Source organism: Molothrus aeneus, chromosome 1, assembly GCF_037042795.1.
Source record: "Molothrus aeneus isolate 106 chromosome 1, BPBGC_Maene_1.0, whole genome shotgun sequence".
In the NCBI taxonomy this organism is placed as follows: Eukaryota; Metazoa; Chordata; class Aves; order Passeriformes; family Icteridae; genus Molothrus; species Molothrus aeneus.
This window is the reverse complement of record NC_089646.1, coordinates 35,503,062-35,515,185: the sequence shown is the minus strand read 5'-3', so window position 1 is coordinate 35,515,185 and position 12,124 is coordinate 35,503,062. Positions and strand designations below refer to the sequence as shown.

The 12,124-nt window shown below is 40.3% G+C and overlaps 1 protein-coding gene across 2 annotated transcripts in view; it reads left to right on the top strand.

The window, feature by feature from the left end:
• The window catches only part of COLQ (collagen like tail subunit of asymmetric acetylcholinesterase), a 41,194-nt gene that overhangs the window by 15,731 nt on the left and 13,339 nt on the right, over positions 1-12,124 (top strand). For both annotated transcript variants that reach the window (XM_066569773.1, XM_066569702.1), the window contains exons 4-11: positions 1,665-1,709; positions 2,497-2,523; positions 3,921-3,992; positions 6,352-6,414; positions 7,321-7,347; positions 7,969-8,013; positions 8,733-8,768; positions 9,643-9,723. In XM_066569773.1, the coding sequence (XP_066425870.1) occupies positions 1,665-1,709; positions 2,497-2,523; positions 3,921-3,992; positions 6,352-6,414; positions 7,321-7,347; positions 7,969-8,013; positions 8,733-8,768; positions 9,643-9,723 (396 nt within the window). The remainder of the gene's footprint in view (positions 1-1,664; positions 1,710-2,496; positions 2,524-3,920; positions 3,993-6,351; positions 6,415-7,320; positions 7,348-7,968; positions 8,014-8,732; positions 8,769-9,642; positions 9,724-12,124) is intronic.

Genomic DNA, 12,124 nt, shown 5'->3' with positions numbered 1-12,124 from the left:
AATTGAAGAGTCTAGAAGTTTCAAGGTGAAAGCCACAAAGTCTTTTTATAGAATCATAGAATGGTTTGGGTTGGAAGAGATCATCTAGTTCCAACTCCCCATGAACTTTGTCTTTATCGTTTTGCTGAAATGCAGGGTGGGGAAGATTCATTTAGTTCATGAGAGTGGAAAAGTGTGGTCAGAAGTGATGCCTCGTGTTTGCCTAGTTCTGTCTTGAGGAAAGTCTTCTCTGCATTATGAAACAGCCTTGCAGTGTGATTGGCCATGATCCAGAGTTGCTGTTCATATGAAAAAAACACTTGTTATTTCAGTCTTTGCTAGACTGTCTTTAAAAAAAATCCTCTTGATAGTGCCTCTGACTTAAATTGCAAGAAAGTAATTTTAATTCTATTGTTCTACAAAGTCCATTGCTATAAATATTAATCTTGCTACCAAATGACCTATGATGCCTCCAAGAACATTTTTAAATAGAGCAGGCTGTCAGGTTTTATCATAACAGCAGACAGTAGGATGGGTATAACATGGCTGTGGAATTTTTAATTACAAACTACAGGACTGTGCCTTGTACAGGGGCAATGTTAGAACCAGCAGTCTTTTGAGAAATACTTCTGTGACAACGGTCACCTGCAAAGGAATACTATCATTACAAAGACATCTAGTAATTACTTCTGAATTCTTCTGTAGCTTGCAGGGCTTTCAGATGAGTTGCAAAAGCTCATACTGTTGACTCATAGCTGAATTTTAACGAATTTTCATAAGAAGGAGAATTAGATTTGTAATGGTATAACTATGAGTGTAATTCCTCCCGTGTGTATCCTAAGGTAAAAAGAAATAAATAAAATTAAATTTGGTTCTGACTCTAATAGGGTGCATTGATTTTCACTACTGAAAACCTGAAATAACTCTACTAACTAGTTGGAGTAATTTGTGTCTCAGTTTAGGTTTTGCTCCTATTTGTGTACAATTTGATCACATTTTGGACAGTATAAGATGGGCAGGATCCAAACCTGGAGTAAGTGATTTTTACAGTGAATCTGATGTTTGTCTAATGCAGGCTCATGGGATTATTTTCCTTAGTCATCTAAAAGTAAAAGATGATCTGCAAAGCAAAGCCTTCTAGAAACAAAACTGTTTTCTGGTCTTTTTTTCTGAGAAAATTGTTCAAGGTCTCCCTGGATTAAGAAGTCTCCTGAAAGGAGAATCATCCTTGTTTGACAGAGGGAAATTTTTTCAGAATTCAGAAATGGTGCAATCCCAATGTCCATCGCATCCTGCAGAGCCCATCCCACATGTTTTATGCTACTCCCCTTACCACCCCTTGGGCTGACCTCTTTTACCAGCTGTTGTGGGGTCTCCATGTCCTGGTTGCTAATTCTTCAGGACTCTGATAACTTCTGATAACTTTTCATTTGCCCCTGGCTTGTTTTTCTTGCAGGTTCTCCTCATTTATGAGTTTCCCCTGCTCTTCCCATTCCCATGTCAGTCCAACTCTCCATCCTGCTGTTCAGCAGTGGCACAGACCTGGTGTTTGGAGCCACATTCAAACACAACACCCAACACCTCAGGTCCTAGGAGACACATACGGAATCTAGGGCTGATGGAACACAAGCACCTCATCAATGCAGTTTAATAATAGTGTTAATAGTGTTCATGTTCCTCCCTAGGGTCCACAAGGAATTCCTGGTGTAATGGGACCAAAAGGGGAGAAAGTAAGTGTCTGCTGTCATGGAGTTTGATGTGCTTTTGAGGAGCAAAGAAGCAGGGGAGGATGTTCACATTTTTTTTTTGTCTGTTTAGTGAATGGTGGGCCTTATGAATGGAAGGTTTAGCTTTAATTTGAACGTAAAGCTGTGAATTGGCTCGGAGCTATAATTTTAAACTTAGTCTTTCTGTGTTCATTTTCAGTCTTGAAGTATAATAGTCTTCTTTTGTGACCTATGTTTAAGGTATGCTTTGAGAAAGCATCTCAGGTGCAAAACTCAGCAATTTTACTGACCCAAAGGCCTTGAGCTCCCTGCTCCTCCTGGAGAACATCAGGAGCAGAGCTGTCCCATAAGCTGTCCCATACAGTGTGAATTGTATGGGAGAGCTTAGGCTTTAAAGTTGGCCTATGTGTTAAGTTATGTTTTAAGATGTGCAAAGATTTGTTGCATAATGATGCCAAAGAGCCTTACAGCTGAAGCTGAGCAGCTAATTGTGTGATTTGTTATTCAAGGAGTTGACTGTAGATTTAAGGCTGAGAACACAGGAAAGACCAAGGAGCTCTCATACAGTAATTCTTCTCGTTTTACTTCTGTAAGCACAGTTTTGAGCACAAAGATATTCACAGTGTTTTGTTTGGTCATGTTTGGTTTTTTAGGGGAGGGGGCTGTGGGTTTGCATGTTTGTTTGTTTGTTTGTTTGTTTGTTTTAATAGAAATGCATTGATGCATTGACTTGAGAGCCACTGTGCTTCATGTGGTGACTGCAAGACTGACAAATTCCTTTCTCTGGCAGGGGGAGATTGGCAGGCCTGGAAGAAAGGTATGAATAAAGGTGCAGTCTCAGAAACCCATCCAATATTTAATAGCAGCTGCCAGAGAGGGGTGCAGACAACAGTTCAATAAAATTTAGATAATGTTGAAGTTTAGCCTGTTAGTGCTTCTCTCAGTGGTACCCAGGGGGGATGGTGGGCATCTCTGGCTGCAGGGCTGGAGAGCTGCCCCAGCTGGCTTGAATTTGACAAATTCCCTGAGTAAAAGCATGGAGAGAAACCAAAGAACATTACCTGAAGTGTCTGTGTTGACAATGGGAAGCAGATTATTGGAGTTATTATAAAAGATGTACCAAAAAAACCCCAAAACAAAATCAAACTTTTTACTCATTCAAAGTCTAAACAAGGCTCAGCCAGATACCCCTGAAGGAGGAACAGCCATTAATGATTACCCTTCCAGAGCTCTGGCACCAATGCAATATGCTGACTACAATCCTATGCTTGGTGACATATGAGCTGTGATATATTGTCAAAAATATGTGCCCCTACATGTGATGAAACAGAATATGTTATCTCAGTCACTTAGTACATCCATTTAATGTAATTAACTTTAAAGAAGGCAGAAATGCAGGATGAAATCAGAGATATGCAGGGTCTGGTCACTAACTAGGAAAAGAAGTACCTTTCTAATAATATACCAAGGATTTTGACACCTTTCTAATAATATACCAAGGATTTTGACACCAGCTACCGATCAGTAATTCAAATAAATATAAAACATATAAACAGAAGAGGTAATTTTCTTTAATCTATTTTCAAATGCCCTACAGTAAACAAAAATATTATTAATATAAATTCAAGGGTTCAAAACAGCAATGTCTTCAAGAGAGTGACACACCAACCTACAAAAAAGTGCTAAACTTTAAACACAGTACATCAACACTTACTCTTCTGACAAATACGAGTAGGTTCTGAAAGAGAAGTCACTCAGGTTGAAATAAAACTGTACAACTCTTGTTAAAAGCTTCTGGCCCACGAGAATTCACTCTTGGCCCTGAAAGTCATGATGACATTTCTGAGATCATATTGTCAAGCGATGTAATGCAGTGGAAGAGCATTAATCTGCAGCATTTTAGGAGATATTCAAAGAGTGACTTACAAGCAGCAATTAAAACAGATAAATAACTGTATGTACATATGTAGTTATTGCTGGTTTTATAGTAGTTAATAAAGAGCAAATACAGCTAGCAATGTAGGAATGTTCAGAGTAAGGACCATAGTAACAGGAATAGTTAGTAGTTAGTTAAAGATTTGGTTCTGCTCTCAACATAAATTGGATTTGTAGGGATATAAGTACACACAGGTCTTTTTATCCCCTGTCTGCAGCAGGGACCTGTGTAGGAGTGGTGTTTTTATGAATCATTGTAATCAGTGTTTTCCGTTCAAGGGCAGACCAGGTCCCCCGGGTGTCCCTGGGATGCCAGGACCAGTAGGATGGCCTGGACCTGTGGGACAGAAGGTAAGACTGAAATCCACATGGAACAAACTGCTCAACATCACCATCTGAACAAAAGGGTTGTCTTGGGAAATCTCTAAACAGCTACTTGCAGGAGGCTGGGACACTCTGTGCTTGTCCCCTTTCTTACACTGCTCTGCAAAGTCTAGGGTTAGGTTATTCCACCTTTAGTCCAGACCCTGTAGCACTTCTTACATGGATTAAACATGTCAAAAGGAAATTGAAAATTATTACAATGAAGACTCACTGATTTCTCACAATCACACAAATCAGCATTTCTAAACTTCTTGCCATCATTATGACTCTTCTTCATGAGGATCCCTTTGCCTGAAGATGCACTGTGAGCTCGTGATCAGAGGGAAAATACTAGGCTGATATCAAGGGAAAGAGATGACAAACCATGAGAACGGCTAATCACATCTTTGAAGTTCATTCCCATACAAACAAACACTAACTCCTGTTATTTTTATTAATCAACAGCAGAAGAAATGACAGGATGTGCTTTGCTACTGCAAAGTGGCTGTTTCACCTGCATTGGTTATAAAAAAAAGCTTCAGGATAGTCCTTTAGTAAGCACTGGCTTATGCAAAAGGTATAACAGCTCTTCATAGGGGCTGTGGTTTATGGAGTTTCTACAGGCACTTTTGAGACAACTTGCTTTTCCTCAATCCAGGATGCATTAGGGTAAAGGACTGCACACAATGCCTAGTTTGAAACTGCTTTTTCTGGTAAATCTTTGACTCTTCACTTGCTCTGGGAACGTTGCTGCCCCACCTCAGAGGATGTGATGCATTAGCTCTTGATAATGCAAGAATAGTAGGAGCTGACTTGTGAATTTAAGCCACATCTGGGAAGCAGACTTGGAAGGTCTTCCCAGCCATGTTAGATGAAGAACATCATATTATAGTATGTGAGAATGTAGGCAAGCAGCAAGAGAGTATGTACTTAAAAGAAATCAATGTTCACTTTGAACTGTGAGATGGGAAATGGTTCCTACCACAAACACATTGTGTGCTATGATTTCCCACAGCAGGAGCAGAGAAGGCAGAGGAAAGGTTCAATCAACTCCTTCCTTCATAGTCTTAGTGAAGGAAGAGAGGAAAGCATAGAGAAAATTTATACTCTCAGTCTTCTTCTTGTATAGGTGTTAGTTTTATTTATCTGGTATTCCTAATTTTGATTAATCTCCTTTGTCTCATTAGTCTAGATTAGTCTATTACTGTGCTTTTTCATCACACTCCTAGAAGCATCCCTCATATTCAGAAGTAATATTTTTTCCTACACTTTAACTGCAAGTCCTTCTTGCTGTTTGAAGGTGATTCTTCTGCTTTTATTGTCTCTTCTGATACTGGTCTCTTCTGTTCTTCGCGTAGGTTGACAGTTTCATTTCTTCTGGTCTTTATAAATGTCATTTTCCTGCCTGTCAGTGAAGGCTCCAGTTGAATACAGTGCAGAAGATCTCTGTGGTCATTTCAGTCTGCCGTGCCTCTCTTTCCTTTTTCCCCATCTCTGATCTTCACCAACTTACAATATTCTTCCTCACCATAGATATTTACTGCATCTCCATCTTGCTATTAATCTCCAGTAAGCTGCTGTTCCAGGTTTTTAACTCATATCCACCTCTGTGGATATTTGCCATTTCTTCAGCTGGGTCTTCTTGTCTTCTCTTACTTTGACACAGCCTAACTTCAGTTCCTATTTCTCTTACTTCATTCCTTCAAGTCTTGTCTGAACTTCTGCAGGGGCAGCAGCCAATGGGGGAATCCTCTCCATTTCTTGGACAGTGAAGGCCAAAGGAGAGTAAGAGCCAAATGCATTCTGCTGGTAGCACTGCTGCATGTCTGGGGGTCTACTCTCTATTTCATGCTAGATATAATTACTTGACAGCAGCCAGAGAAATGGTTGTAAAACTTTTTCATGATTTACTGTCTCCAAATGACTGTTCAGTACGTGGTGCCTCAGAACTACTGTAAAAGCAGTCACTATGCCCCCACAAGCTGTGAGGCATGCAGCAAAATGCCTTTCTTTTCTGCAGCTCAGTGAAGGTGATGCTGGGTAGAGACAATGCACCTTCACGCAGAAAAGGATGCACTGCTGATGGTGCTTTGCTTGTATGTCCTTTAATAACAGCTGGGAAAACTGAAGCAAAAGTTACCCACACAAGAAAATTCAAATAGAAGAGTAAGATAACATGTGAGGGCTCATGTAGAATACAATTGTAATATAAACCTCTGTCGACAATGCTGCACCAAGGTCAGGCTTAACTATTTGACATAAGACCTGAACCACTGAACTGTCAGACATTCAAATATGACCTCATGGGAGAGCCTCATTCAATAACTCTCTTTATTGAACCCTTTAGGGTGAAAAGGGAGAGTTGGGTGTGATGGGATTGCCAGGTACAAGAGGACCAATGGGCTCCAAGGTTTGTTAACCAAACTGCATTTTCAGACATTGGTTTCTAATGCTCTGCTGACAGCTGCTTCCCTCATGAATTTTCTGGAAAGCATTTATCAAGATATATGTGTCTAATACAGATAAAAAATATGTTCTACATCAAGCAAGGTTATGTTGTCTGTTTGGGCTTGGCTGTGTTTTTGGCTTTTCATAAAAATGCTTTGTTATAAATTTTTGTAATTTATTTTAAAAGCAAGCTCAGATATATTTGTATCCCACTGGTAAAATGGAGTTCTTAAGCATATCTGCAGCATTAAATCATGTCTGCAATGCTTTCCACCTACCTCATAAGACTGTGAAGACTATTTTGGTCCCCTACTAGAACTAGGCATATTACTGGCAGTTGGAATAACTTGTGCAATTAGTTTATTCAAATAAAGGATTGGAAAGAAGAACTGAACACCTTTGTTTATCCTACTTTTCTTCAAGAGAAACTCAATTTTATGTTAATGATCACACTAGATTACTTTAGTATAATTTAAGTATGTTCCAGGGGGAAAAAACAACAAAAAAAAACAGAAGAGGAAGAGTATTGTTAAAATTATTTTAGATTATTAATTGTGTCTTCTAATGCTTTATTTACTCTCAGTTACAATTTCTTTCACTTGTTTAAATTTCATAGCATAATCAAAGCTGCTGGCTTTACCTGGCTTTTTCATAATGGCTTTTGGGCTGAGCTGTCTTGCCTTTAATTCATATTTCACAGTTCTGTTTCAGTGCAAGTTTAGGAGCTGTAAATATTCATTTGCCTTTATGTGTTGATGCAATTAATTCTTTGTGCTTCGTTCTTTTTCTTCACTTCAAAGTTTGAAAGTCCGCCTTCTTGGGTGATCTTGAAAGCAAGAAGCATTAAAATGTCTATCATTCCCTTTAGGGTTTTCCTGGAACTAGAGGAGAAAAGGTCAGTGTGACAACAGCATAATGTACAATTTAACATTTGGAAACACATTTTAAAAAATGCAACTGTAGAAACAAGGTTGAATTTTGATGAAGTCTAAAAGTTCCACTGAGAGATGAAAATGTATTGAGAAAGAGCCCAGTTTTGTGGCTTAGGCTGGGGTGCTGAAGAAGTGAGTTTTACACCCTGTATCCTCATGAACAAGTTGCTACAGTGAAACTCACTACAGGTTCCCCATCTGCAGCATGGGTAAAATAATGCTTAATTGTTGGTCTGGTTTAGTTAGGTGACACATGCTTTGGCACTGAGACACTTTGTACTCGAGGATCTTACAGTGGGACCTAAACTGGGGAAAGAAGCCACCTGGGGAAAAAAATAAATTTGAAAGTATTATGTCCAGGAAAGCATATATTTAAAGTAATTATCTGGGGAGAATGACTCCCTTTTGCTACAGTCCTTAGCATTAATTCTGTTATGATATCAGTAACGAAGCATATCTCTCACTCTGAAGATATTACCGTACTCTGTTGACTTCAATAATGCATTGTATGGGAAAAAAATATTTTTTGCTTCTTCATGAAATGGTAGTAATTAGGCTGTTGTTCTACTGCTATCTCTCTTCAGGGATCCAGAGGTGACAGAGGCGACAAAGGAGTCAAAGGAGACCCGGTAATTTTCTTTTCCAGATGGCTGTGAATGTGCATCTGAGGACCTGACAGGGAAAAACAGGAGAAGCATGCAGGAAAGGAGCCTGAAAGCATTTTCCAGGGAGGGCAGGAGTGGTGAGGGAAAGCAGTGGTCCCATCAGCTGGGAGGGCAGTGGGGCAGCTCCGTGTCCCTGTGCCCCCAGCCCGGTGCACAGGGGGTTAATGAGTCACAGGAGGATTTCCCTGGAGTCACCCCAGCCCCTCCTGGGCTGTGCAGCCCAGAACCACGGCAGCTTCCCAAAATGCTTCCAGCTGGTCCTATGGTAACACCAGGAGGGGAAAAGAGGGAGAGATTCATGCTCGGGGGTTCTTTGGACTAAGAAAGGAAAAGTAAACTGCTTTTGGTGCAAATGCAGAAATGCCATTCCCAGGCAGGCTTTGGGAGCTATCCAGGTAGCAGAGCTGCCTGTAGACAAGAGAACAATCGAGGTGATTTTGCCAGAGAAGCAGAAGCTGGCAGCAGAGGATCAGACAGAGGAATAATGGCACCATACAAGGAGCTTTATAGTAAAGTTTTGCTTATAAATCTCCATCTACTGCATTACCTGGAGTGCTGAGTCAGTGCAGGGGTTTTTAACTGATACCCACACATGGCACTTGTTTTTTTCCTTCCAAGGAAGGTGCTGCTTTGTCAAAGATCACTACACATTTTTTGATTCTTTTTCTCCTTTGACTTTGTAGGGAGAAATAGGCTTCCCTGGAATGCTGGGACAAAAAGTAAGTGGGCCTGATATGTTGGGAGTTGTGTTAAATGGTGAGAGAGGTTCAATGAGTGGATTCAGGGACTTTGTGGATGGCATAAGACATTGAAGGTCTTGCTTGACTCAGAGACCAGCATTGCCTGGACTTGATCAAATTTTTTAGGCTCTTTAGCTTAAGAGAAAACTCAGATTTAGCTCTTGGATGCTGTTTCTCTTTCCCCCCCAGATTATTTCTTTAGTTATAATCTCCCTCCTATTTAAATGCCCTAATTGCTAAGGTTTTATTCACTTGAAACTAGTAAATATTTCCTTCTTGATACTCTGAAATAAAATGGCATTACTGTATATAGCAGTGATAACCCTGACCAGTTTTTAAGTCATCATTATTCTGTACTTGAAAAACAATAAGAATTCAGGTGCTGGCTTATGGAAAACTTAAAGGTGGATAATTTTAGTACATAATCAAACCATGCCTCTGAAATTAGAAAATGAATTAATAGTTGTTTCTAGAGAGATGAGAAGATGAGTGAATTTACCTTCCTTTCCCTAAGTATTTTCATCATACATGCATCTTAACAGCAAAGCAAGATATTGCAAAGGGGTCAGAGAGCTTTCCCAGCCTTGACCTCTCTAAGTGTGTTCCTGATCTCATGTGGCCTCTTCCTTAGGAAAGGATTTTTCAGGGGTATGTGGGTAAATTGTATGAGCTTCTTTTTACTTTACATTTGTTTTAAACTATTTTATTATAATTTTGGATTTCTAAGAAAGAAACAGTGCCAGCATTATCTAGAGGAATCGTGTGAATCACAACCATGTGCATCTGCTGTCTTGCTCAAGGCAGGTAAAACCATGTACTTAACTCCTTCTTCCTTCCCTCTGCACCCACCAAGGGAGAGATGGGCCCCAAGGGACAGTCTGGAGTACCAGGACACAGAGGACCTATAGGAAGACCTGGAAAACGAGGCAAACAAGTAGGACCACAGTGTTTCCTCTTCCTGTGACTCGTGGCATCTGTGTGACTGTGTGGTCTAAGCTCTGTACCATGCACTGTGCTGCACAGGGAGTGGAGAGAAGCCCTAGAACACCTCACAGGCATGCACAGGATACACAGGAGTTAAAGCCTCAGTTTTAGGGCTGGGGTCCTGTCTGCAGCACTCAGCTCCCTGCCCAGGCAGCATGGGAAAAGTTGTTTTTATCCTGGATTGGTAATGAACTCATTTAACACAATTCGAGCAGATCTTGAAGGCTTCCTTTGAATCCTAAGCAACACCCAGCCCCACCTGACAGCTAGAGAGCTCAAAATTATGCTAGCAGAGCTACATTTGCAGAGTTCCAGCTAAATTGTGAAGACTCAGAATTGTGTGTAAATTGGATACTGACACCACCAATACAGCATTTCAGTGGTAGAGGCTTAGCTGGAAGTAGTTTATTTGCAGTCTTGTCATGCCCAGTATGGCAAGGAGAGGCACATCCCTGTTTCACTGTTGCTCTGATGAGAACAGGTAATATCTGAAGTCACAAAGTAGCCAATGTGGGGGAAAAAAGACAAGTTGGTTGTTAGGGAGGAAGTAACAGATCCCCAAGTAAGGGAGGTATGAGTAATGTAAGTCTCCTAGATGACCCACAAGAAATGGTTTTTTGTCCTAGATTTGTCAGGTTTTAAAAGCTGCTGTGTGCTCTTTGCTGGTTTTGAGGGGTTTGCTCTTTTTTTTTTTTAAACCCTGTTTATCTCTCCTGCCTATGTGCAGTGGAATATCTTTTCACAGCATAAGACAAGAGAAGATGCAGTGCCTGCAGATTAACTTGAACACCGTGCACTCCTTATTTGACCTTAGACATTTTATCACCTTACACAGTGGCTTAATAAGAAAGTGGTGACATAAGCATGTCATAATTTAAGACAACAATCAGTGTGACTAAAAGACCTGTAGTCTGCCTCTAGATTGGTGTTTCCAGTCCCAAGGCTCAGTACACAAACCCCTTTCTGGTGCCCTGAGAGCAATCTTAGCATTGATTCAGCCTGAAAAATGCTTTCCCTCCATGTAACTGGTTAACCTACTATTTCCTTTCTTCTTTTCTAATCCTTTGAAAAAAACAGGGAGTGGCATTTTAAGGCTCTGTGGGTCTGGCTGCACCTTTAAGTGCTGTAGTGGTCTGGCTGTTTGTCCAGCTCAGAGGATAGTTTCCACCAGCATGGGGCCATTTCCTGTCTCTTGATCCAGCTGACATGCCTAGATAAAAGCAGCTAAATTAAGCAGGTGTCACTTCCACTTCCATTTCCAGATATGTCTTGATTAGCTCACTGACTTCTTCAAGTCTCCCTGCCTCTGGGACAGGCTCTTCCTGAAATGTGGCCAGAAGCTGGGAGTCACAAGTCACAGCCTTACACAGCTGACCGAGATACAGCACCCAGAGCTTTATAACTTGGGAACTGACCCCAGGCAAACCCCAGTTTAGGGTTTCAGTCTTGAGAAGGAGGAATGACTTAGGGCTTTAGGTAATGCTAGTTTGGAATAAAGGGCCTGAACACAAATATTGTCAAATGGGAAAAGCTTCTCCTAATGCCATGGGCACGTGTGAAAGATAAACAAGGCAAAAACATTGAACATCAACCCTTGCCATTATTATTTAATCCATCAGTGCTAGACAGGAAGGCATTAAGCAATCATCCCTCCAAGCAGGGGACACAGAAAGCAGCTTTTTTTCAGTCAGTACACATCCGACTGGCACTGCCTTGCCTCTGTCAAATTGCTGCTGTGTGGGGGAAGGAGATTTCCCACAGTCTTCTTTGGGGCTACAAAATCCTGGTCTGCTAGTTCTGTGTTGCATAATGTAAGAAGTAATTAGAGATCAACATCACTGACATTCACATAAATCCTGAAATATTTTTATGGCTCAGAGCTTACCTAATAGGATTAAACAAAGCAAATATTCAATTAGTTCTTTATAGGCCATGGCAAAATCAGCCTTCCACTGCTGAAATGGTGCAAGCGACATTCAAACATATCCATGGGATGTAACATATTATATAACAACAATTATTTCAGCATATATTAATATATATGCTTTGCTACTCTTAAATTAGGTAAGGAATCATTCATTGTATGATTCTGAACATACATTAACCTGGAATTACATCATCTTCAAGGAAATAATCTCCTTTGTCATTAAAAGAAAGCTTACAGAGCACACATCATTTTTATTATCCTAAATAATGTTTGCTGTTATATTAAAATCAAGTCAGATATTTAAACTTTAGGTTATGTAATACACTTCTGAAAAATAAAGCTGAGAAATCCAAGCCTTGGATAGTATATGAGCAGGAAGATAAATATAGTTATTTTAAATAAGTGTCACCATATTAAATTCAGG